Source organism: Podarcis bocagei (genome assembly GCF_964188305.1).
Source record: "Podarcis bocagei genome assembly, chromosome: 13".
Taxonomy (NCBI): domain Eukaryota; kingdom Metazoa; phylum Chordata; class Lepidosauria; order Squamata; family Lacertidae; genus Podarcis; species Podarcis bocagei.
In genome coordinates, this window is record NC_138138.1 from 56,728,033 (window position 1) to 56,754,197 (window position 26,165).

General features: G+C 51.7%; 2 protein-coding genes across 4 annotated transcripts; both read right to left on the reverse strand.

The window, feature by feature from the left end:
- Window positions 1-1,376: 1,376 nt before the first annotated feature.
- LOC308570790 (uncharacterized protein) lies at window positions 1,377-5,125 on the reverse strand (the record flags this gene model as incomplete). Its single annotated transcript, XM_081165707.1, has 3 exons — window positions 1,377-2,867; window positions 3,017-3,109; window positions 4,772-5,125. The coding sequence occupies 3 exons, from the start codon at window positions 5,123-5,125 to the stop codon at window positions 1,536-1,538; spliced, it is 1,779 nt and encodes a 592-aa protein (XP_081021833.1). The 3' UTR covers window positions 1,377-1,535.
- Window positions 5,126-5,997: 872 nt separating this feature from the next.
- CHRNE (cholinergic receptor nicotinic epsilon subunit) lies at window positions 5,998-25,135 on the reverse strand. Of its 3 annotated transcripts, none has more exons than XM_081167941.1 (12): window positions 23,791-25,135; window positions 20,374-20,513; window positions 16,331-16,375; window positions 15,922-16,031; window positions 14,785-14,940; window positions 13,336-13,439; window positions 12,950-13,150; window positions 11,601-11,715; window positions 11,025-11,139; window positions 9,739-9,952; window positions 8,416-8,546; window positions 5,998-6,437 (listed from the first exon to the last, which is right to left on the reverse strand). In XM_081167941.1, exons 2-12 carry the CDS (start codon window positions 20,398-20,400, stop codon window positions 6,279-6,281), a joined length of 1,377 nt encoding a protein of 458 aa, XP_081024067.1. In that variant the 5' UTR covers window positions 20,401-20,513; window positions 23,791-25,135; the 3' UTR covers window positions 5,998-6,278. The 3 variants fall into 3 exon arrangements, with proteins under 3 accessions (XP_081024067.1, XP_081024065.1, XP_081024066.1); XM_081167939.1 differs by lacking the exon at window positions 23,791-25,135 and adding an exon at window positions 21,252-21,481; XM_081167940.1 differs by lacking the exons at window positions 14,785-14,940; window positions 23,791-25,135 and adding an exon at window positions 21,252-21,482.
- Between the last annotated feature and the right edge of the window lie 1,030 nt (window positions 25,136-26,165).

The following is a 26,165-nucleotide window of genomic DNA, read 5'->3' on the forward strand; positions in this document are numbered from 1 at the left end:
GTTCTGGACATTTGTATGAAAGGGGAATTGATCCCTTTAGTCTCTTATTGCCATCTTTTCATATTCTGTTAGTTTCCTTGCAGCTTTGTATTTAATTGGTGTGTGACATGTGATTATTTTCTAAACACCTCTGCTCCTGTAAGGGGTTGCCCCTGGCTACAATCATCTTTCAAATCCTGCGGCTGCAGTTCATTCCATACATTCACACGAGATAATCTATTTTTATTTTCAAATGGAGGAGGATGTCAAATACCAATTTGAGAGTGATTCCAAGTTAGGGTGGTTTGCTTGTCGATCTCTCTCTCTCTCACACACACACGCACGCAAACACTTTCCTTTGGGCTGCTGCTCTTCGCCAAACTGGATGGAACCTCAAATGTCCAGATGCGCCCCAAATTCAGCTTGGCTGGATTGTGACCTTCCAAGCAGAAACCCCACGGGAAATGGCTTTGAGGTGCCTCTGGGGGCGACCCAGAAACACAGGCTGGCCTCCTGGGGAGGCGGGGGGGGGGACGTCTTCAAGCTCCTGGACTTACCTCTTAATTCCAGTGGGAAGCCCCAGGAAGTTTGACACCCAACAGGCAGAATAAGGGGAATCCCTGCCCTGGGACTAAGGGGGAAGTGAGCCTCCACTTCTGGCGAGGAGAAGAGAGAAAAGTGGATTTAATGAATCTCTTCTGCCCCAGGAGGGGTGGGGAAATTGTGCCCCCTCCTCCCACTCTTGCTAGACTACAGCTCCCATCATCCCTGACCATTGGGGGCCCATCTGTCCTGGATGCTTTAGTTCAAGTTCCTGTATCTCAGTGGGTTGGACTAGATGACCCTCGGGTGCCTTTCCAGGACTGCAATTCTTCCCTCCTGTTACGGAAAAATCTAGGTGTGAGGCTGCTCAGTCCCCCAGCTGGTTGGGCAGAGCCCGCGGGTCCCTGCGGAATAAAGGAAGGAGTCCAACCAACCGGAGCAAATAGCTGTAGACCAAAGTTTATTGCGCAGTAGGTTCAAAGAGCAAATTCTGAACCCCGAGGATGGGGTGACAAGGACTTTTAAAACTTCCCCACCGTATCCCAGAATACAGTTTATATAGCATCACTGACATGTCACCAAAGGGGAGGGTCAAAATAAAAAATCCCTTCCAGTAGCACCCTTACAGGAAAAGGCAAGGGGTGAGAAGGTGAGAAATGGCTTAGTCATGTATAATGATCTCATCTCAGCTATCTGCCAATCTCCCATTCCCACCACCCTTCTGAGTAATACCCCTCCCCACCTTCTCACTATATAGAAGGATCTGGCAACTTCTGTTTCAGTGTATCTGAAGAAGTGTGCATGCACACGAAAGCTCATACCAAGAACTAACTTAGTTGGTCTTTAAGGTGCTACTGGAAGGAATTTTTTATTTTGACTATGGCAGACCAACACGGCTACCTATCTGTAACTGGAACCAAAGGGGAGGGGTTAACCTTGGCAAACATGCCAGACAAGTCCTTGGTACAAAAATAGCATAAGCAGACATGGCAGGGCAAGACTCAGGTATAAGATTAGCACAGACAAATACACGCGTGGTCGGCGGTGGAGGGTGCGGTGCGGACACGCGTGGTCGGCGTGGCGGTGGAGGGTGGGGTGCGGACACTCGTGGTCGGCGCGGTGGTGGAGGGTGGGGTGCGGACACTCGTGGTCGGCGCGGCGGTGGAGGGTGCGGTGCGGACACTCGTGGCTGGCCCTGCGGTGGAGGGTGGGGTGTGGACCAGTGTCGTGTGGACAGTGGTGTGGGGCTCAGTGGTGGCGGCGCCCCCTTGGCCCCCGTCGCTGTCTCCCTCGGGCCCCTGGCAGTGCGCCTGGAAGTCCATGACGGGGCGCCCCTTCTCGTGCGCGGGCGCCTGGCACTCCACGCTCTTGGGCTTGTTCTCGGTGATCTCCTTCCCGGGGCCTTGCACGCGAGTATACACGCTGGTCTGGTACTCCAGGATGTAGTCGCGCAGGTAGAGCAGCGCGCAGTCGCACACCCAGGGGTTCCCCGCCAGGAACAGGTAGGCGAAGTAGTTCTCCTCGGGGAAGAAGCCGTCGGGCACCCTCTTCAGCCGGTTCCTCTCCAGGCGCAGGATCTCCAGGCTGCGCAGCCCGGCCAGGAGCTCCCGGGGCAGCTCCTCCAGCAGGTTGTCGGCCAGGTCGACGTCCCTCAGCTTCTGCAGCCCCGCGAAGGCTCCCTCGGGCAGATCCCGGATCCCGTTGCCCTGCAGCTCCAGATCCTCCAGGGCGCGCAGGGCGCGGAATCCCCCCGCCGGCAGCCGCGAGAGCGCGTTGTGCGCCAGGGCCAGGCGCTTCAGGGCGGGCATCCCCTGCAAGGCGGGCAGGCTCTGCAGGCCGTTGTGCGACAGGTCGAGCTGCTGGAGGCCGGGCAGCGAGGCGCCGCCGCTGTCCAGGGCGCTCAGGCTGTTGTTGGACAGGTCGAGCTCCACCAGCGCGCTCAGGTGCTGGAAGGAGGCCAGCGAGACGCGGCTCAGGCGGTTGGAGCCCAGCAGCAAGATGCCCGTGTCCGGGGGCAGCCCGGCGGGGACGCTGCTCAGCCCCTGCCCCACGCAGCTCACCTGCAGCAGGTCCTTGATCTTGTTCATCTCGGACGCGCAGGGCGGCGGCGCGGCCTCGGGGGCTCCGGCCGCGGCCACCAGGGTCGCCAGAAGGACGCGCAGGGCGCAAGGCGGCAGCATCGCTGGGGAGGCGGGGAGAGAGGAAGGCAGGCGGTCACAGGGGGGCCAGGGGGGCTTGGGCTCCCAGAATAATATAATGGGGGGCGGGGCCCCGACAAAGTCAGTGGGCAAAGCTGGTGGTGTTGCCTCCGCAGCCAGCCAGCGAGGCCCCCTTTCCGTGGGGGGCTAGGGCACAGAGGCAGAGGGGTCCCCGAGTCCCTCCCCAAGGAGAAGGGGGCCTCGCTGGCTGCAGAGAGAAGGAGCTGCAACACGGACTTGCGAGGCCCCAGGTACATGCCTGCTGCACATGGTGCGTGGGACATCGCGCACACTACCTGCAGCCATGTGCAGGTGACGCCGCACCTCTGAGTTAGGATGGCGCGCACCCAGGATCCTGAGGATGAGGTGGGAACCCTGTTCAGGCCCGTCTGGGATGTCAGGGGGAAAGGGCGCAGAGAGGCGCATCTGCTGAGCTTGAGCGCATCGCCTCGAGCAAAGAACAGGGTTGTCTCTGAGCACGTGCAGAATACTGTTCCTTCTCCTTGGAAAGCCAAGCCAGCTTTCCTTCTGCATGCCGAGAGAGGCGTGCGCTCCTCCCTGACCTTTTTTTATGGGGGGGTGTCTCTGGGGCTTCCTGCAAGCAGCATCACTGCCGTGTCCCCCGCCCAGCCTGCACCCAGGACGTGCCCACCCGAGGGTCCCGAGGGTCCGGCCAGGGAGAAGGGCCTATGACGTCAGAGCAGGAGCAGCAGGGGTCCCATGAGCCCCCGAGCCAACTACATTCTGTCTCAGAGAAGGTTTCCCAACAGGCAATGGAGGGAACTCTATTCCACCACACCACGGAATTTGGAGGGACCCCCAAGGGACATCTAGTCTAGCCCCCGGCTAGGCAACCAAACATTTCTGCAAGCGAGTCCGAGTTAGGGGGGTTTCCTTGTCGATCTCTCTCTCTCTCTCACGCACGCAAACACTTTCCTTTGGGCTGATGCTCTTCGCCAAACTGGATGGAACCTCAAATGTCCAGATGCGCCCCAAATTCAGCTCGGCTGGATTGTGACCTTCCAAGCAGAAACCCCACGGGAAATGGCTTGGAGGTGCCTCTGGGGGCGACCCAGAAACACAGGCTGGCCTCCTGGGGAGGCAGGGGGGGCGCGTCTTCAGGCTCCTGGTCTTGCCTCTTAATTCCAGTGGGAAGCCCCAGGACTCTTGAACCCAGGGCCGGAGTAAGTAAGGGGAATCCCTGCCCTGGGACTAAGGGGGAAGCGAGCCTCCTCTTCGGGCCAGGAGAGACAAAAGTGGATTTAACGAATCTCTTCTGCCCCAGGAGGGGTGGGAAACTTGCGCCCCTCCTCCCGCTCTTGCTAGACTACAACTCCCATCATCCCTGACCATTGGGGGCCCATCTGTCCTGGATGCTTCAGCTCAAGTTCCTGCATCTCCGTGGGTCGGACTAGATGACCCTTGGGTGCCTTTCCAGGGCTGCAATTCTACCTTCACCTCTGTTTCAAAACAGCTGCACAGGTTGCCCGTTTCATTTCCGGGCCCAGTTCAAGGTGCTCACACTGAGGTTCCAAGCCCTGAAGTATTCAAGACCCCCCAACACCTGAAAGACTTCTCTGTGGCGACCCTGACCTGTGGAACTCCCTGCCTAAGGAGCGGCGCCTTGCCGAAGACTCTCATTCTCTGACTTGACTTCTTTTGACCCTCGAGGGTTATTTTTTAGGACCCACCTTATTTCAGTGGTGGGTCAGTTACTTAAAGTCGTTTTTAATTATATTGTGTTTTGATGCGTCCTGGGACCTTTGGATGAAGCCTGGGTAATCAATCAATCAATCAATCAATCAATCAATCCTGACTGCAGAACAAGCACCCCATTTTCCAGGGTGCGCACCACAAGCTTTCTCGCCACAGCTAAGAACATGGTTTGCCCTTCTCGTTCCAGCCTGGCGAGGAATTCTCTTGCACCCAAAAGATTGCCAGCTGCTTTTCCGGCGGAGTTGGCAAGAGCAGGCCATGGGGTCTTCCAGCAAAACTCCCTCCCTTCCGCAAAAAAATTAATGTCTTCCACCCCCCACCCCCCTGAATCTTACCTTCCTCCTCTGCTTCTCCTCGGCCCACTCAACGCCTTGCTCGCTCGCTCGCTCTCTGGCGCCCTGACTCGAACCCACAGCCCAATCTCCTGCGCCCTGAGCAGCGGAAGCCCCTCTGTGGTTTCCTGAGCCCCCACCGCCCGCCTCTCCTTCCAGCGCCCTCCCCAAGGGAAAGACAAGACTGGGACGTTCCTGGGAGAGGAGCTGAACCCAAGTCTGCCAGCCCCAGATTATGGCGTCCTCCTCTGGTCGCCTCGCCTCCAAAAGGGCTCCCGGCAACTGGGGCTTCGTGCGGCAGCCCCTGCCCTGCGGAACTCCCTGCCTCTTGAGATCCAGCAGGCGCCTTCCCTGCATTTTCAGCCCCTGCTAACAACAGACGAGCCTGTCCCAAGTCGCTTAGAAAAATGAGGCGAGTGTAAACTAGTTTCAGCGCTTTCATCTTCTGTGCCTTTTTGAACCGTGAATTTCTCTCTCTCGATTTCCTCGTTTTACCTCTTTTTGCAAACCTCTCCGAGTCGCCTTTTCTTTTATTACAATCAAGCGGCGTATCTAGGTTTTGTGAAATGAATAAAGTTAGAAGTGAACGAGGCAGCGGCAGCCCCGCTCCCGTCTCACTCATGAACCAGGGTTCAAAATTATTCTGCTGCAAACAAGAAAAGACACAAGTTTCTGCTAAGAATCCAGTGTCCAATTCTTGGAGCCCCAATTTAAGAAGGATACTGACAAGCTGGAAGGTGTGTAGAGAAGGGAGACCAAGAGGATGAAGGGTGTGGAAAACAAGCCTGATGAGGAACGTTTGAAGAATCTGGGGGTGTTTAACCTGGAAAAGAGCAGACTGGGAGGAAATACGAGAAGAGGGAACAAGCTTGTTTTCTGCTGCTCTGGAGGGGAGGACTCGAACTCATGGCTTCAAACAACAAGAAAAGAGATGGCTATGAAACACAAGGAAGGACTTTCTGACTGCAAGAGCTGTTTGACATTGAAACAGACGACCTTGGAGGTTTTTGAAGAGAAGCTGGATGGACACCTGTCAATGGTGCTTGAGGTGCGATTCCTGCGTTGCAGGGGGTTGGGCTGGATGACCCCTGGGGGCCCCTTCCAATTCTAGGATTCTATCCAGAGGTGGCCGTAGATGGAAAGACAGGACACACGAGGCATTTGCCAGGACGTTGCAGAGGCCAGCTCAGAAAGGGTGTGTGTGTGTGTTTCAAAATAGCACAACACTGGTCACATTATCTTTTATCGGGCCTCTGCAAACATGCGCAGACTTTGCAATCGCACACAACCAGGTCTGCTTTGCAGAGACAGCTCATCATGTCTCCATCCGGGTTTGGTGAGGGCAGACCTTCCGAGAACCTCAGAAAAACCCCCTGTTCAGACCTGCTTGTTGGGGTGCAGGACACAAAATTCAAGTCAAGCAGCTTGGAGACCCCAGAGGTCCCCTGGAGCCACAGCTAGGAGCTCCCTGTGCCACACACACTCCGGGGCTGATTCGTGCGCAGTGCTCCTACTCCTGGAGCTCCTCTCCCGGGAAGGGGTTGCTCGGCACGGCGTTGAGTTGCCCCATGGCGAAGATGGCGAGGGTGCCGATGGCGAAGAGGGCCATTGCCGCCCAGAAGCACATCTTGTCAATCACCTTCCCGATCAGCACCCAGTTTTCCATCTCCTGCAGGGAGAGAGAAGCAGGGCGGGGGTCAGAGGGCTGCCTGTGGAGCGGGGCAGGCCCCGAAGGTGGGGGGTGGGCAGGAGAGACATTTTGGGGGGCCTCCAATCCCCTAATAGGGACGCGGGTGGGTTAAACCACAGAGCCCAGGACTTGCCGATCAGAAGGTCGGTGGTTCGAATCCCCGCAACGGGGTGAGCTCCCGTTGCTCGGTCCCTGCTCCTTCCAACCTAGCTCGAAAGCATGTCAAAGTGCAAGTAGATAAATAGGTACCGCTCCGGCGGGAAGGTAAATGGCGTTTCGTGTGCTGCTCTGGTTCGCCAGAAGCGGCTTAGTCCTGCTGGCCACATGACCCGGAAGCTGTACGCCGGCTCCCTCGGCCAGTAAAGCGAGATGAGCGCCGCAACCCCAGAGTCGGCCATGACTGGACCTAATGTTCAGGGGTCCCTTTACCTTTACCAATCCCCTAATAGGCACCAGGCTGCAAACGTAGCCTGGACAGCTCCGTCGGTTAGAGCGTGGTACTGATCATGCCAAAGTTGCAGGTTCGATCCCCCGATGGGACAGCTGTTTATTCCTGCCATGTGGGGGGTGGGTGGGCTGGATGACCCTAAGGGTCCCTTCCGCCTCTACGGTTCTAGATTTTGCCACCCAGAAGATGCCAGAATACAATCCCGGCTGAGATCGAGAGGAGTTTATTTATTACATTTGTGTGCCCTTTTTCTTTTGCTCCTCAAGGAGCTCAAGGGTGGGACATAGGCAGTGTTTTCTTTCCTGGGGGGATCCTGAACCCCTAAACATTTTGCGAATCTTTGTACTTTTGTCCATTTACTGTATTTATTCTTCCCAATTTGCACTATGAAATGGTGATTTTCTTGAGTCAAAATGAGAGTACCCCTAAACATTTCTGTGTGTGTGTGTGTGTGTGTGTGTGTGTGTATCCCGCCCTCCCCAGCCGAAGCTGGGCTCAAAGCAGCTAACAACAGTAAAATAATACAATATTCTAATATCAATTCAGAATCAATGGCAACCATTGGGCTAGAGTTCTATGAGGATTACAGAAGGAGAGAGGGGGTCAGACTGTGCCTTGGCCAAAGGCCAGGCGGAACAGCTCTGTCTCGCAGGTACTGTGGAAAGATGTCAAGTCCCGCAGGGCCCTGGTCTCTTGGGACAGAGCGTTCCACCAGATCGGGGCCAGCCTAATGTCTCTGTGGCCCGGGATCTCCAATATGTTTTTGTTTGAAGACCATAAGGCCCTCCGTGGGGCATACCAGGAGAGGCGGTCCCGTAGGTACGAGGGTCCTAGGCCGTATAGGGCTTTAAAGGTTAAAACCAGCACCTTAAGCCTGATCCTGTACTCCACCGGGAGCCAGTGCAGCTGGTATAGTACCGGATGAATGTGATCTCGCAGCGAAGACCTCGTAAGGAGTCTCGCCGCGGCATTCTGCACCTGCTGGAGTTTCTGGGTCAGTCTCAAGAGCAGCCCCACGCAGAGCGAGTTACAGTAATCTAGTCTGGAGGTGAGTGTCGCGTGGATCACAGTGGCCAGACCAGGGCGAGAGAGGTAAGGAGCCAACTGCTTAGCTTGGCGGAGATGAAAAAATGCCGCCTTTGTTATAGCTGTAATCTGCGCCTCCATAGAGAGGGAGGTATCGAAGATTACACCCAAACTCTTAACGGACGGTGCTGGCACTAATTGCACCCCCGCAAGAGATGGGAGTTGCCCCCCCAATCCCAAACATATTTTTTAGAAGAAAAAAAGCACTCTGCATAGGGTTACCCCCACCCCCACCCCCGCTATTCTCACAAGAACCCTGCAAAGAAAGTGAGTTCGGGAGGCAGTGACTGGGCCAAGGTCACGTGTAACGGCCTCCCCGGCCAAGCAAGTGGCGGGATTTGAACCCTGGTCTCTCCCAGGTCCTCTCCCAACAACGTCCGGGAGCCGGGGGGGGGGGGGTTTGGAGGAAAGATGGGGGCTCACCGCACTGTCAGCGCTCTGTTCCCTGGTGCTCTCAGCAATGAAGTTGCAGGCGTCCACACACTCCTTGATTTCGGGCGCCAGGCTAGCGAGGTTCTTGTAGAGGGTGCTGGTTCCCCCCACGTCCAGGCCGTCTGCGGGGGTGGGGTGGGGTGGAATATACCTTAAGAGCTTGCCAAAGTTGGCGACGCACAAATTTGCACACTCACACACATCTCACAACTCCACCTTCGCCAAAGAAGGATGTTGCACACCAGGTTGGCAACCGTAAACTTGTAGTTTAAGGCTGAATTCTGGACACAATGGAATTTGGGTTACCATCCAAGATGCGGGAGGAAAGGATTAATAATAGGACATTTTGTCATATGTGGCGGGATTGTAATGCAATTAAAAAAAATTTGGGAAATGATATATAATGAATTGAAGAAAATGTTCCACTTAACATTTGTTAAAAAACCGGAAGCATTTCCGTTAGGGATTGTAGGGAAAGACCTGCCAGAAAACAGAAAAAACATCTTCCTGTATGTGACAACGGCCGCGAGAGTCCTAATAGCACAAGGATGGAAGCCTGAAGAAATTCCAACTAAAGAATCATGGCAAGAAAAATTGATGGACTATGCAGAGCTGGCAAAATTGACACACAAGCTACGGGACAAGGATAACTGTGACTTTAAAGATGAATGCGAAAATGATGGATTGTGCGGAGTTAGCCAAACTGACCAGCAGGATTCGGGATCAGGACGATCAGAAATCCCAGGACAATTGGAGTAAATTTATTGTATACTTAAAGGATAACTGTAAAAATTTAAAGACACTAGCAGAACTGATGTAATCCCTACGATGTAGATAAGATGTAAAAAGTTAAAATACGCGAGTGGGTTTGATAAAGGGATACCAGCTGAAGGGAAGGAGGGAAGTCGCAAGCTGGGCAGAGCGAAAAAGGTTTATATGTTGATTCATGTACTGTAAGAATGACTGTGTAAAGAAAATAATAAAAATTTATTGGGGGGGGGGGAATAAATGAAGGGGAAGACTCGAACCCATGGCTTCTAGTGATTCCAACTAAACTAACTTTCTGACAGTGAGAGCCATTTGACAGAGAAACAGATTTCCTGGGACTCTCCTTCCTTGGAGGTTTTTAAACGGGGGGGCCACCTGTCGGGGATGCTTTAGCTGAGATCCCTGGGGCGGGTTGGACTAGATGGCCCTTGAGGGTCCCTTCTGACTGTGCGATTCTAGGAGCCCCGGGGCGTCTCCACCAGCAGCCCTTTGTCCCCTTCCTGCCCACCCGTGACCCCCAGATTCCCCCCTGGGGGGGGGACTCACAAGCCGTGCTGTATCCCGGCACCCTCTGGAGCCCGTGGCGCTTTCCCTGGCGCTCAAAGAGGATCTCGCTTCGCGGCTTCTTCAAGATATACTCCTCCGCCTTCAGGATCACCCTGAAGGAGCTGCGCCGTCGAGGGCGGGGGGCGTCCCAGGGGTCTTCTTCCGCCGGCTCCAAGCTGGAGCCCAGGTAGCGTGGAAGGAGCTCCAAGAAGACCTGGGATGGGGGGGGGGAGACAGGAGACGGGGGCCGTTCGCAAAGCACCTTTTCTTAGGACCTGTTTGGATCTGTCAGTTCCAAATTCAACCTCAACCATCCTGTAAATTTTTTGGGGTGTGTGTGGGGCTTAATTCTCGCCATTTTTTCCCAGTGAGGTGAAGGCAGCCCTGTTTAAAGGTAAAGGGACCCCTGACCGTTAGGTCCAGTCGTGGCCGACTCTGGGGTTGCGCGCTCATCTCGCTTTACAGGCCAAGGGAGCCGGCGTACAGATTCCGGGTCATATGGCCAGCATGACAGAGCCGCTTCTGGTGATCCAGAGCAGCGCACGGAAACGCCGTTTACCTTCCGGCCAGAGTGGTACCTATTTATTTACTTGCACTTTGATGTGCTTTCAAATTGCTAGGTTGGCAGGAGCAGGGACCGAGCAACGGGAGCTCACCCCGTCACGGGGATTCGAACCGCCGACCTTCTGATCAGCAAGCCCTGGGCTCTGTGGTTTAACCCACAGTGCCACCCACGTCCCTTCAGCCCTGTTTAGGGAAACTTTTAATGTTTAACAGACCACTGTATTTTAATACTTTGTTGGAAGCTGCCCAGAGTGGCTGGGGAGACCGGAAATAATAGTAGAAATAATAAATTAATATCATTATTCTTCAAATTATGTTTTGGGCTGCGAGGAACTCAAACCAGCTATCGTTTTCGTGGCTGGATGACACTGAGCTCGGTTTGTCGAAGAAGCACACTGCTTTTTGGAAAGCCGAATAATTTTCATGTTCCCTCTAAGCAGGATGTCCTGGGTTCAAATTACAACAGCCGGTCTGGGAACGACTCCAGAGCCCCCAACCCCAGAGATGAAAGTTGGGGACCAGAGCCTGCAGGGGGTCCACTTGAGAAATCCTGAGCCCTTCCCAATTGGCAGGACCCCCCCCCCCCAAAAATAAAACTTTATAAATGCCCTTGCGTGGGCTTGGTTTGTGCAGGAGTGCCCCCGATCTGAGTGGGGCTGGCTTCACTGGCCTTCTTGGGCAAATGGCAGAAGGCACACACACCCTGGCCCCCCCATCCTCACGTGTTTCAGCCGCTGCGACATGGTGTGTGTGCTGGGGCTGCGCAGGGAGACGTTGAGGACGATGACGCAATTTGTGACGATCAGGGTGGCCACCACCATCACAAACAGCAGGTACCTGCCCGGCAGAAGGACACAGGAAACTTGATTTAAGGTCAGTGTTGTCGACACGGGCCGGCAGCAGCAGCAGCGACCGTCCAGGGTTTTAGGCAGAGGGTCTTTCTCCCTCCAGCCCCAGCTGGAGGTGTGGCATGGGGTTCGAATCTCGCACCTTCTGCATGCAAGGCAGGGAAGCTCTCCCGCTGAGCCCTTCCCCTAAAAACAATGCAAGATCCTAGTCCACATGGAGGAATTGGGGGCTTTCTGCTTGCAAAGCGGAGCTACGGCCCTTCCTAGAGTGTGGGTCTGTGTTGGGGGGCTTCCAGACCATCCTGAGCCCCCTCCCCTCCAAAATCCACCCCACTAGGTCTAGTTGCCGCCTCTCCATGACACAAATTCCCACCCTGCTCCCCACATATGGGCAAACACTCTCCCGAGAACCCAGGAGTCCAGCTCTGCTGGCCAGGGGGGACGACTCACTTTCCGATCAGGGGGACGCTGAGCGAGGTCTCCGGAACCTTCTGGGCGATGAGGAACAAGAAGACAGTCTGGGCCAGCAGGACAGAGATGCTAACGGTGATTTTCTGGCCTCCAGCTGCCCGGGAAGAAGGCAGGGGTCAGCAAGCCGCGTGAGGAAGCAGCAAAAAAGGCGAATGCGATGCTAGGCTGTGTCAGCGGAAGTCTTGTGTTCCGATCAAGAGAAGGAAAAGCCCTGCTCTGTTCTGCCTTGGGGAGACCCCGCTGGGAGCCCTGCATCCAATTTTGGGCGCCGCAGTTTAAGGGGGATATTGACCAGCTGGGAGGTGTGACTGAGATGATCAAGGTGTCTGGAAACAAAACCTGATGAGGAACGGTTGAGGGAGCTGGGTATGTTTAGCCTGGAGAAGAGGAGACTGACAGGAGAGATGAGAGCCGTCTTCAAATAGCGCAAGGTCTGCCCCATGGAGCTCCCGGGCCACAGGGAGGTTAGGCTGGCCTCAACCAGAGCCAGGGCTTTTTCGGCCGTGGCCCCGATCTGGTGGAATTCTCTGTCCCAAGAGACCAGGGCCCTGCGGGACTTGACATCTTTCCGCAGGGCCTGCAAGACGGAGCTGTTCCACCAGGCCTTTGGCCAAGGCACAGCCCAATGGTTGCCATTAATTTGATTTTGAATTGATTTCAGAATGAATTGATTGTAGAATGTATTTTAATTAATTGATTGCGATTTTATGTAAACGGTGTTATTTTTACTGTTGTTGGCCGCTCTGAGCCTGGCTTCAGCTGGGAAGAGTGGGATATAAATAAATTATTATTATTATTATTATTATTATTATTATTATTATGGTGGTACCTCGGGTTAAGAACTTAATTCGTTCCGGAGGTCTGTTCTTAACCTGAAACTGATCTTAACCTGAAGCACCACTTTAGCTAATGGGGCCTCCCACTGCTGCTGTGCCACCAGAGCACAATTTCTGTTCTCATCCTGAAGCAAAGTTCTTAACCCGAGGTACTATTTCTGGGTTAGCGGAGTCCGTAACCTGAAGCGTCTGTAACCCGAGGTACAACTGTATTATTGAGGATGGAGCATGCTTGTTTTCTGCTGCTCCACAGGGTAGGACTCGAACCCATGGCTTCAAGTTGGCAGGAAATAGATTCCAACTAAACATTTGGAAGAACGTTCTGAGGATAGGAGCCATTTGACTGCTTCCTTAAGCGGAGGCTGGAGATGGCATTCTTCAGCTGCGATTCCTGTATTTCGTGGGGCTGGGCTGGATGGCCTTTGGGGGTCCCTTCCAACTCTCTCCTCCCCTGCCCTGCCCCCCATTCCCTCCCCAGGGGGGATGACTCACATTCCGCAGGCAGGAAGTAGACCAGGACCACCAGGGAGGAGATGAGGACGCAGGGGATGATGATGTTGATGATGTAGAAGAGGGGCTTGCGCTGGATGATCAGGTAGTAGCGCACCTCCGAGAAGCCGGGGGCCTCCACCCCGGAGACGGGGGCCAGGACCTTGCGGGCCGGACGGTGCTGAATGGCCCACTCCCCGTTCTCTGGGGGGAGACAGAAGGGGGCATGGCAGTGGGGCTGAGAGAGGCAGAGGGTGGGTTGGGGGGCAAGCGATGCCTCCAGCGTCTCTCCAGGACGGAAAGCAGGGTGGGGGGTCTTCAGGTCTGGACTCGCTGCCCCTCCAGGGTTGTCCCCCCACCCCCTTCCAAGGCGGACGCCGGTCCCCTACCTGTGAAAGCCTCTGGGTCAATCACAATCTCCTCCACGGGCACCCCGGTCTCGTCGTCGCCTCCAAATGTAAGCACCACTTCCCTGGCATTGTACGATTGGGACCTGGCGAGAGATCAAGGGCCAAGCTGTGCTTTCGTGGCATCTTCCATGAGCTTACTGTATTCTTATTCTTATTTGGAGATTGTTTTTATTTGATTTTACAAATATAAGTTTGTATACGTGTGTAAATATAAGTTTGTATAATGATGATGATGATGATGATGATGATGATGATGATAATAATAATAATAATAATAATAATAATAATAATAATAATATACTATTTGTACCCTGCCCATCTGGCTGGGTTTCCCCAGCTACTCTGTGCGGCTTCCACAAAGACCGAAAATACAGTAATGCCTCAAACATTAAAAACTTCCCCGAACAGGGCTGCCTTCAGCTGTCTTCTGAATGTCAGGTAGTTGTTTATCTCTTTGACATCTGATGGGAGGGCGTTCCACAGGGCAGGCTCCTGCCCGCAAGCCTTGTGAGCCTGTGGGAACTCCCGCCGGGCTTGCAAGGCTTGTGGATAGCTTCCTGAAGCCTGGAGAGCGAGAGGGGTCGGTGCGCACCAACCCCTCTCGCTCTCCAGGCTTCAGCGAAAGCCTGCATTCGCCCCATAGGACGCACACACATTTCCCCTTCATTTTTGGAGGGGTAAAAGTGCGTCCTATGGGGCGAAAAATACGGTAATTGCAGTTTCCGGGTCACCTTCAAAGGTAGCCCCACGTAGAGCGCATGGCAGTAGTCCAAGCGGGAGATAACCAGAGCATGCACCATTCTGACGAGGCAGTCCACAGGCAGGGAGGGTCTCATCCTGTGTACCAGGTGGAGCTGGTAGACAGCTGTCCTGGATACAGAATTGACTATATCCCTATGGAGAGATATCTCTGAATCTCAAGACTTCCCCATCCCCTCCCCGGCTCCTAATTGTCAACATTTTCAACCGTATATTATTTCATAATCTATATATTTTGCATCTGTCCATATTGCCCATAGTATTTGTTACATATATAGAGAGATGGCTGTCTCCCCTGGGTTTTTCGTTACCTGTACAGGTGAGGTCACACGCCCACCTCTAGTCACATGTAGTTTGTCCCAGCCCCGGAGGAAACAGGAAGTTCCGACTGGCTGGCCCAGACACCCCCTTTTTATGTCCACTCTAGGAATGTGTTGTATTTGACTGCTCTGTATTTCACACACCACAGGGACTCTCAAAGGTCATCCAGCCCAACCCCGTACAATGAAGGAATCGCCGCTAAATCCGTCTTCGGGTGATACAGGTCCCAGCTGCCCTTCCTCCAGCCCATGACTTGGGAGTCCTTGGCAGCGTTTCCTGGGCGCGGGTCCAAGCGTGTGTTTCGAACCCCTCACCATGGGCTCCCCACCCCCCACCCCCGGCTCTCACCGGAAGACGAGGGAGCAGTTCTGCCAGTCGAAGGGGAAGAAGGTGACTTCGATGGCACAGGTGCTGCGGAAGATGGCTGGAGGCAGCCAGAAGATGGACCCCCCGGGGTAGATCAGGACGTTGCAGAAGTAAGCCACCTGGAAATTCCCGTCGATGCTGGAGGGGGGCAGTGAGAGAGAAGGAAGGGGGCAGCAGGGGTGAGGAAGGCGAGGAAGGGCCAGATCTCCTTTTCATAGCAAGTAGCCGAGGGTCTCAGGCACACACCCCCTGAGAATGCAGCCCCCCCAAAAAAGACTCACTTGTTTGTGCTTGGCTGTGGTGGTCTTTGTTTTCATGTGTGAATGGGGTGGGTGGGTGTTTTAGATCAGGTTAGCCATATTGATCTGTATGCCGTTGGTGGATTTTTGTCGTTGTCTTGTTGGGCTGTGTGTGTGATAAAGGGGAGCCATATAACAGGGTGAAGGCTGCTTCTTCTATTTGCCCCCATGTTAGTTTCAGTTTGGGATGCGGGTGGCGCTGTGGGTTAAACCACAGAGCCTAGGACTTGCTGATCAGAAGGTCGGCAGTTCGAATCCCCGCGACGGGGTGAGCTCCCGTTGCTCAGTCCCTGCTCCTGCCAACCTAGCAGTTCGAAAGAACATCAAAGTGCAAGTAGATAAATAGGTACCGCTCTGGCGGGAAGGTAAACGGCGTTTCCGTGCACTGCTCTGGTTCGCCAGAAGCGGCTTAGTCCTGCTGGCCACATGACCTGGAAGCTGTCTGCGGACAAACGCCCGCTCCCTCTGCCAGTAAAGCGAGATGAGCGCCGCAACCCCAGAGTCGGCCACGACTGGACCTAATGGTCAGGGGTCCCTTTACCTTTTACCAGTTTCAGTTTATTGCTTAGTTTTTCGAAGGAACAGAAGTGAATAGCACAGAACCTGCACCAGCGACGCTGACACAAAACCCCACATATATTGAGTATAATAGAAACATCGCCCCCCCGACCCCCATCCCTTTCCCTGAATGTCTCAACAAATGAAGCTGATCTGTAAAAAATCTTACTTGGAGGGGGGAGGAGAGAGAGAGAGATTGCACATACTTTTGTAAACTAATAAAAATCTTTAATAAAAATACGTTTTGAAAAATAAGACTCACTTGTTTTCCAGGACAATGTCTGGAAGCCAGACCTTGTCCGCGGGGACCTGAAGCGCTTTGACGCCGCCATAGTCCTCGCTCTTGTATTCCAGCCGGTAATCGAGCCATTGCTGAGATGATAGAAGCACAGAGCTGGAGGGTCAAAAGAGGGTCCCCGAAGGTCATCCATCCCAACCCCCTGCGATGCAGGAATCTCAGCTGAGGCATCCGTGGCAGGTGGGCCTTCCAGCCTCTGCTTAAAAACCTCCAAGGAGGGAGATGCTCCCATCTTCCATCCCAGCGGCTTTTACTGCCAGAAAGTTCTTCCTGATGTCGAGCCGGAATCTGCTCCCCACCCCACGGCTTCTCTGGGGAGCAGAAGCCCCAAATGCCCCCCGCCGTCTAGGGGGAGAAGCAGCCTGAGACTTACATGTGTAATCCAGACGTTCGTGGTCAGGGTCTCTTCCTTCTCGTTCTGAAGAGAGAAAAGGGTTTGGGGTGAAATAAAACATTTAAGGTTATATATAATGTAATATAAATGTTCATTAATGTACCAACCAAGCGCATACATAGATGTGTGGACCACATGACTGGAGCAGCACAGGAAAACAGCCCTGATACCATCTTGACTCCCAAACTGACCAAACGATTTCTCTGCAATGTCAAAGTCAAATGGAAAAGCCTTCCCATTGTCTTTTCCTTCACAAATCCTGTCTGAAGGGTACGTCTGTGTATGAATAGGGTGAGCCTGTGACCTGGCTCAGGAACTAAGTATTTATCATTAATAATAATAATAATAATTTATTATTTATACCCCGCCCATCTGGCTGGGCTTCCCCAGCCACTCTGGGCGGCTTCCAAAAAAATATTAAAATACTGCAATAAATCAAACACCAAAAGCTTCCCTAAACAGGGAAGGGAGGGTGTTCCACAGGGCGGGTGCCACCACCGAGAAGGCCCTCTTCCTGGTTCACTGTAACTTGGCTTCTCGTAGGCAGGGAACCGCCAGAAGGCCCTCAGAGCTGGACCTCAGCATCCGGGCAGAACGATGGGGGTGGAGACGCTCCTTCAGATATACTGGGCCTTTGAGGCCGTTTAGGGCTTTAAAGGTCAACACCAACACTTTTAACTGTGCTTGGAAACATACTGGGAGCCAATGCAGATCTCTCAGGACCGGTGTTATGTGTTCGCAGTGGCCACTCCCAGTCACCAGTCTAGCTGCCGCGTTCTGGATTAGTTGTAGTTTCCGAGTCACCTTCAAAGGTAGCCCCACGTAGAGCGCATTGCAGTAGTCCAAGCATTACAAAAGACTAGCCAGGCTCCCCAGGGTATCCAATCAAGTGACCATTAACAGGTAACCTGCCAGACAGGAGGTAAACAATGCACTCAGATTTCTGCTGTAGACCGCCTTTTCTGTGATGTAGGCATGATGTTTCTGGGGGTGGTCTTGAACTCCAGGGCGGGCAATTTAAAATGTCTACATGAGGGCGGGCACACCTGGGTTCTGGGTCCTCCTCCTTCTCCTGCGTGTGAAGGGGGCTCCCTGTTGCAACAGTTCAATAAAGATCAGACTAGCTGCTTTGCTTCTCAATATTCTCTGCTTGGCCTCTGTTCTTTTCTCCAACCGATGGAGAACCTGCAAAAGACTATAAGGGCTCTTGTGTCCCCCATAAGGGAATAAGGGCAGATTTTCATTTATTACAGGGGCCTTAGCTGCAATTCCTGCCCTGCAGGAGGTTGGACTAGATGACTCTGGGTGCCCCTTCTAACTCTGCAGTTCTCTCTTTCCATTAAAAAAAAATCGGTAAAGGTTTTCGATTTCATTTTGTAATGCATAGAAAACAGAGGGAACTGTCATAATGAAAATAAGTGGGCATTACTGTAAGTGGGCATTACCTTTACTGTATATGTTTTGTTTGTTTGATTTATGTTAAAGAAAACTCAATAAAAATGCTTTAAGGAATAAAACATTTCTTCACATAGCACAGAGTTGTTAAAGGGAAACGCCTCTGCTCACCTGGATTGTCAAACAAAGACTCCAGCAAAACAGGAGCAAAACAGCAGCCAATAGGCCTGATCTTTATTGTGGCAACAAAACTTCAAACTACCACTTGGAAGAAACAGAAATAATCCCCGAACAAAAGATGACTCCCTTTATATATATATATATAAGTTCCCCATTTTACCCATGACACCCTTAGTAAAACATCATACATTTGTCATAACTATGTCATAAACTGGGAGAGGGGCCTTCTGGCAGAAACCTGAGTATCCGGTTTGCCCCCGTTCACCAGTGGAACTCCCTGCCACAGGGGGCAGGGATGACCACTGTGGCGTTCCCAAAGCAAAGGAAGGGTTGGACTCTGATGAATAGAATACACACAAGGCTTGACCAGCAAGACTCTGGGAGGGGTGCCAATAATAATCTGCCTCCATCCTCCGGCCCAGGTCGTTTTATTCACAAAAGAACTTTTTACACAGGGTTCGTAAGAACCAATCAGATTTCAAAAACCCCATGTGGGACAAAGTTAAAGATTAAAACCACAAAGAGTTCTTTGAGCATGCATAGTAGTCCAGTTCTAATGGGCCTTAGAAAGCACTGCAAATAACAAGGCCAGTGGAAGTGATGGTATTCCAGCTGAACTACTTAAAATTTTAAAAGATGATGCTATTAAGGTGCTACATTCAATATGCCAGCAAGTTTGGAAAACTCAGCAGTGGCCAGAGGATTGGAGAAGATCAGTCTACATCCCAATCCCAAAGAAGGGCAGTGCCAAAGAATGCTCCAACTACCGCACAATTGCACTCATTTCACATGCTAGCAAGGTTATGCTTAAAATTCTACAAGGCAGGCTCAAGCAGTATGTGGACCGAGAACTCCCAGAAGTGCAAGCTGGATTTAGAAGAGGCAGAGGAACCAGAGACCAAATTGCAAACATGCGCTGGATTATGGAGAAAGCTAGAGAGTTCCAGAAAGACATCTACTTCTGCTTCATTGACTATGCAAAAGCCTTTGACTGTGTCGACCACAGCAAACTATGGCAAGTTCTTAAAGAAATGGGAGTGCCTGATCACCTCATCTGTCTCCTGAGAAATCTCTACGGGGGACAAGAAGCTACAGTTAGAACTGGATATGGAACAACTGATTGGTTCCAAATTGGGAAAGGAGTACGGCAAGGCTGTATATTGTCTCCCTGCTTATTTAACTTATATGCAGAGTTCATCATGCGAAGGGCTGGGCTGGATGAATCCCAAGCCAGAATTAAGATTGCCGGAAGAAATATCAACAACCTCAGATATGCAGATGACACAACCTTGATGGCAGAAAGTGAAGAGGAATTAAAGAACCTTTTAATGAGGGTGAAAGAGGAGAGCGCAAAATATGGTCTGAAGCTCAACATCAAAAAAACGAAGATCATGGCCACTGGTCCCATCACCTCCTGGCAAATAGAAGGGGAAGAAATGGAGGCAGTGAGAGATTTTACTTTCTTGGGGTCCATGATCACTGCAGATGGTGACAGCAGCCACGAAATTAAAAGACGCCTGCTTCTTGGGAGAAAAGCAATGACAAACCTAGACAGCATCTTAAAAAGCAGAGACATCACCTTGCCAACAAAAGGTCCTTATACAGTAGTTAAAGCTATGGTGATGCATGGAAGTGAGAGATGGACCATAAAGAAGGCTGGTGGCCGAAGAATGGATGCTTTTGAATTATGATGCTGGAGGAGACTCTTGAGAGTCCCATGGACTGCAAGAAGATCCAACCTCTCCATTCTGAAGGAAATCAGCCCTGAGTGCTCACTGGAAGGACAGATCCTGAAGCTGAGGCTCCAAGACTTTGGCCACCTCAGGAGAAGAGAAGACTCCCTGGAAAAGACCCTGATGTTGGGAAAGATGGAGGGCACAAGGAGAAGGGGAGGACGGAGGACGAGATGGTGGGACAGTGTTCTGGAAGAGACCAGTATGAGTCTGACCAGGCAGTGGAAGACAGGAGTGCCTGGTGTGCTCGGGTCCAAGGAGTCACGAAGAGGCGGACACAACTAAACGACTCAACAACAATAACAACAAGTAGTCCAGAGTAAATAAAATAGGAAACAAGGAGGAACGCTTTTAGGAAACCCCAAAGGTCATAAACAGCAACTGGCCTGTGTTTCAGAATGCTGATATGTGCCTGTCAGCAAATGGCAGAGGCGGAGAGGCTTGTGGGATTTGATCAGGAATTATTGTCAATGAATCAAACCCAGTCAACGCAATGCTTTCATAGCGGACACAACGGCTTGATGCATATTTTATAATTCCTCAGAGTAATCCCATCTGATCACTACAGACCATCAAAGCGGATGGCTTTAAAAGAGGACAGGACAAATTCAGGGAGGGGGAAGAAAGCGATCCGAGTCTGGATGGCAGCCCCTAAAAGCGGGATGGGGGGCTCGGGGGGGGTGTCTGGGGAGGGGAACACGCAGCCCAGCTTACCAGGGAGATGAGGTTGGTTAGGGTCATCTTGATGCTGACCTCCACCACGTCCCCCTCATTGCGCACCGGGCGGGCGCTTTTGTCGTAGTTGTCGAAAAGGTCGTTGTAGAGGCGGAGGTCCTCGTTGGCCTCCAGCAGCCCTGGAGGATTGAACAGGATCGTAGAATTGTAAAGGTGGAAGGGGCTCCCAAGGGGTCATCTAGCCCAACCCCCTGAAGCGCAGGAATCTCAGCTAGATCATACATGGCAGACGGCCGCCCAACCTCTGCTTAAAAACCTCCAAGGAAGGAGAGTCCGCCACCTTCCATCTCGCAGAAAGTTCTTCCTGGTGTTTAGTAAGAATCTTGTAGCTCGAAGCCACAGGTTCGAGTCCTGCCCTCCAGGAGAAAAACAAATTTGCTCCCTCTTCCATGCAGCAGCCCTTCCAATATTTGAAGAGGGCTCTCGTATTTGGAATTGTGTGGAGGCATAATAATAATAATAATAATAATAATAATAATAATAATAATAATAATAAAAAAATTTATATCCTGCACATCTGGGGTATAAAGCCACTCTGGGCGGCTTGCAACAAAATATTAAAATACCGTAATGCATCAGACATTAAAAGCTTCCCTAAACAGGGAAAACCAGAATATGAGCCAGGAGAGCAAGAACTTAACCCTAAAACCATTTGGCCTCCCTGCTTCTCAGGGGGTTGGGCTGGATGACCTTCAGAGGTCCCTTCCGATGGGACAATCCTGCTATTCCCCCCACCTTGCTGTCCGCCTTGCTTCAAATAGATACAAAACTGCCCCTCCCTGCAAAACCTCCACTCCCCCTTTATGCCTGACCCTCTTCTCTCCTCCCCCCCCATGAAGCCCCCATCCCTTTCTTACAGAAGGACCCCCAGCAGAGGAGAGCCCCCAGCCAGACTCTTCGCCCCATGGCTTCTCTCGCCTCAATGGCAGGCTCCAGAGCACAGACTTTTTCCTGAGGTTATTTCGAGGTCGCTTTGGGCTCCCAAGGAAGGGTGTTCGCTTTCAGAGCTGCACTCACTTCCTGCACCTGTCGGTGGATTATATGGCTGCTGCCGGACAGATCTCTGGGACAAGGGGAAAAGGGGAATCTGGAAAGCTGAGCTCTCTGCCCTCCAGATACCTCCAATTTCTCCAGAAGGGTCAAAGGAGCTGGCTGCTTTGTAGATCTGCTGGGAGGTCAGAAGCACCTCAGTCTTTCACCCTGCTGAAAGTTTCCTAATTCAGCCTCATCCCACCTGACCGTTGTTATCCGAGAAATCTGAAGGCTCCCTTGGACAAAAAAACAAGGACCCCAGCCAGGAATCCTAGAGCAAAACAGCAGCCAGTCGGCTTGGTCTTGATTGAAGGCTGTCGCGACAGGACTCCCACCTGCCACCAGGTGAAACAAGATGGAAGCCCCAAACAAAAGGGAACCCAAACTTTTATTAGTTGCTGATCGCCATGTTACACCCCCCCCCAAACTACATCACAGTTACATCATGAAAGGGGAAGTCTGGTGGCAGGAATCTGAGCATCCTGGACCCTGCTCCATGGTTCTCCTTGCCCTCCACCAAACACCCATCAAGTGTAACAAAAGAGACATTTACATTTCCCTGTTTCCCAGCCAAGTTAATCCCACCCTTTTGTCTTCATCTGGGTTTGTTCTTTCTGGAATGGCTACCTGTCTGGCACTCAGGTATCAGGATGCTCACCTGTCTATAGGAATTTCTGAAGTTTTCCCATTGAGCCAGTACAGAGATCCATTGAGCAGTGAATTCTTACATTTGGTATCGTGCAGCAAAGGCCCTTTGAATAGATAGGAAGAAACTGTGATGAAGTGTTTTGTGGGGACAAGTCACCAAAGTCACAAAAGCGATTGTGCTGATTTTGGTAGTGGGCTGCATGTGCAGGATATCTGCTGGAGGGGCAACCCCCCCCAACCTATACATAAATTCCTGCAACACCTGCTCAGGCTTAGGGAGGCCTGTGGTTCCTGCACTGTCAGGGGTTGGTCTGGATGACCCCCGGGGGTCCCTTGGACCTTCGCAGCTCTAGGATTCTATGAAATCCAGCTGGCAGCCCCGTCCCATAATCCCAGGCGGTCAGGGAAGAACACTCTGCATATTCTCAGAGGCACTCTTGTCCTGGCTTCCAGCTGCCCCCTCCTCACCCATTTATTCCATTGCTGAGTTCTTTTCCCAATGATCCCAGGGGTCCTAACTAACCCTATTCCCCCCCCAATGTGGAGAAGGCCATAGCTCTATGGCACCTGCTGGGCATGCAGAAGGTTGTGGGTTCAAATCCTGGTGCCTCCAAACCATCCCTGAAACCCTGGAGGTCAGAGTAGCCAATACTGAACTCATTGGGCCAACAGTGCGAGGCCACTCTTAACCTCCAGAGGACCCAGGAAGCCTTGCGTCCGCCCTCCACTTTGAGCCACCCGATTCCCCTCCCCTCTCAGAGGACCCAGGAGTCCCTTCCAAGGGACCCCTCCCCCCACCCCCGTCTCCTCCTTGCTCACAGATCCATCTGGTCCTCACAGATAAAATGCGAAGCCTCTTCCTGGATCTAATAATAAATCGCCCATTCTTAGCCCCGGATATGAAGGGTGAAGGCGGCTGGGTCTGAGTTGCAGCTGCTTCTGGGGCTGAGGCCCATCTCCCCAGAGGCCCCATAGAACCAGGGAATTGTAGCATTGGAAGGGACCTCCAAGGCTCATCTAGCCAAGCCCGGGAACACAGAGAGACCACCTTCAAGGCTACCGCCCACATAAACACTACTAGCCATTTCCCCTCAGCCTTTTAAACCATCCCAGCTCCAAGGGCCTTCTGGCGGTTCCCTCCCTGCAAAAAGCCAAGTTACAGGGAACCAGGCAGAGGGCCTTCTCGGTGGCGGCACCAACCCTGTGGAACGCCCTCCCATCAGATGTCAAGGAAGTAAACAACTATCTGACTTTTAGAAGACATCTGAACGCAGCCCTGTTCAGGGAAGTTTTTAATGACTGATGTTTTAATGTATTTTTAATATTTTGTTGGAATCTGCCCAGACTGGCTGGGGAAACCCAGCCAGATGGGCGGGGTATAAATAATAATAAATGATGATGATGATGATTTTGAAGATAGCATGAGAAATCCTAATAAAAAATCAGCCAAAGGGGTAGAAATGTGGGAATGTTGAGGAAAGCAGGAGAGGATATATGGATTAAATTTTATCCCTCCTCACTCACGAGAGTGAGCAAGGAGCAGAGCACATTTCCTTGCACATTTGCTGGAAGCAAGTTGATGGATTTGTTGGAATCATTTAAGTTGAGCAATGCAGTCTGGCTTGTTGCTGGCAAATTTCCCCTTTTAGTTCCCTCCTCAAAATAATAATAACAACACAACAGTCTTGTTCAAAAGCAAGAGTAAAGTTTACTTACATTCAGTTCACAGCAGTAAATCTGAAAGGCAGGCTTTGTCCTGTGGTTTCAGTTAAATTTGCAGAGAAAAGAAGTCTGAGCTAAGCCTAAAACGTTCTCCCTTGTGACTTCCAGACTCTGTGAGGATGAGACATGCGCTGCTGGCAAGAGAGCAAGAAAGAGGAGGATGCGTTTTGCAGGATCTGCGGGGCCACGCCCCTCTACCTGGTCACGCCCAGGGGGAGGAGCCTCCTGACCAGGTGTGTCAGGAAGTCCTCCTGGCTGGAGCCCCATTCCCCTGGGTGTCCCCTCTGGGCAAGAGGAAATGGTGTGTTGGGCTGCATCAGTGATGATAACATCCCACATACAATACAACATACACTTATATACACAATTTTTATTCAGCCACCCAGAGTCCCAGCTTGACACGAAGGTTTCAGAAATTTTCCTTTGGTAGGGGCTTCGTCAGGATGTCTGCATTCATCTTTTTGGCATGGCAGTAAGACAGTTCCAGATGTCCATCTTGGACAGCCTCGCAAACACCTTACGTGGAATTTCTCGCTCTGGGACAGCGTTAGGCAGCTCTGGTTTTCCTCCATCAGGCAGACAGGATCCTTTCTCACCAACCCAAAGTTCTTGGTTCGTTGATCTAGCCAGGTCAACTCTCTGCACGCTTCTGTGGCCGCAATATATTCAGACTCTGTGGAAGAGAACACTATACAATTCCGTATACAGTGGTACCTCTGGATGCGAATGGGATCCGTTCCGTTGCCCTGTTCGCATCCTGAGTAGAACATAACATGCAACTGCGCCACTGCGCATGTGCGGGTTGCGTTTCACCACTTCTGTGCATGCGTGTGATGTCATTTTGAGCATCTGCACATGCGCGAGCAGCAAAACCCAGAAGTAACATGTTCCATTACTTCCGGGTCGCCGCAGAGTGTAACCTGAAAACACTCAACCTGAAGCACATTTAACCCGTATACATTTAACCTGTATAACTGCCCCTCCCATGAGATGGGACCATTTCCAAACATAAACACATGGCCACCTGTGGATTTATAATCAGTCATGCATCCAGCCCAATCTACATCAGTAAAACCAATCATTTCAGGACTAGTAACAGCTGGCAGTCTTAATTTACAGTTTATTATACCCCGTAGGTAGCAAACCAATCTTTTCACACCCACCCAGTCATATTCAGTGGGACATTTACCTTTCTACGCAGAAATCCCACTGCATTGGCTAAGTCAGGTCTACACATAGTAGTAACAAGATACAAAAGCTTTCCGATCACTGACCTCTACTCATTGTTGCGCGGCAACAGCTTTGAGTCATCTCGATTCTTTAAAAAGTCAGAAGTCATGCGTGTTCTGGATCAGTTCAGAAATCTTCTGCTTTTGGCTAAGAATAAATGAGCCGCTTTCTTCTCTTTTCACTCAAATTCCAAGGTAGAACTGGATCTTTCCCAGTTCCTTGACCTCAACATCTTTGCTTAAGTGTTTTGCAACCTGTGCACGGTCTCTGTCATTTACTGTGGCAATAATCAAATCATCAACGAAAGCAAGAACATAAGAAATTTGTCCATTATTGGACTTTGTGTACAAGCATTTGTCTCCATGACGAGGGAGGCTATGACACTGGAAGGAGATCTGGACATTGCAAGGTTAGGGAGGGGAAGTACACAAGATCTGGAACTTGCTCTGATTCCTCAGAAAAATCCACAACGCTCTTTCTTGTGTCAGCTTGGTTGTGTTCATCAAATAAGCTGCACTTACTTCGCCTGTTTGTAAGTCCATTATTCTGTATCCTTTTCCTCCAGAGGCGTATCCCACAAGAATACCTGCTTGTGCTCTGGAGTCAAGCTGGTGTCTATGTTCCCTGGGAACATGGTGGCAACAAAGACTTCCAAATGTGTGACAGGCTGGGAATTTTCCCACGGCAAAGTCCAAAAGGTGTAAGTTTGCCTCCCTTTGTTGGCAGTCTGTTTTGGAGATACATCGCAGTTTCTGCTGCGTCTCCCCACATGTTTTGGGGTAGAGACGCATCCTGGAACATGCATCCCCTTGACGGATCTGAACTTTCTTTCAGCTATTGAGCTCTTTTGTGGGGTGTAAGGAACAGCGGCTACATGCTCAATTCCTTCCTCTTCCAGGAGAGATTGCAAGTCACGTGAGCAATACTCACCCCCATGATCAGACATTAGCATAGCCGGTGCTCTCTGGAATTCGTTCTCCGCCATGGCAAGGTAGTTCTTCAACATTTCCTGCCTTTCACTCTTTTCTTTGAGAAAATATGCTACGCAGTACTTTGAAAAGTCATAGAGGAAAATTAGTATATATCTGTTCTTCCTCAGTGATGGAACATTCATTGGCTCACACAAGTCACTGCAGACT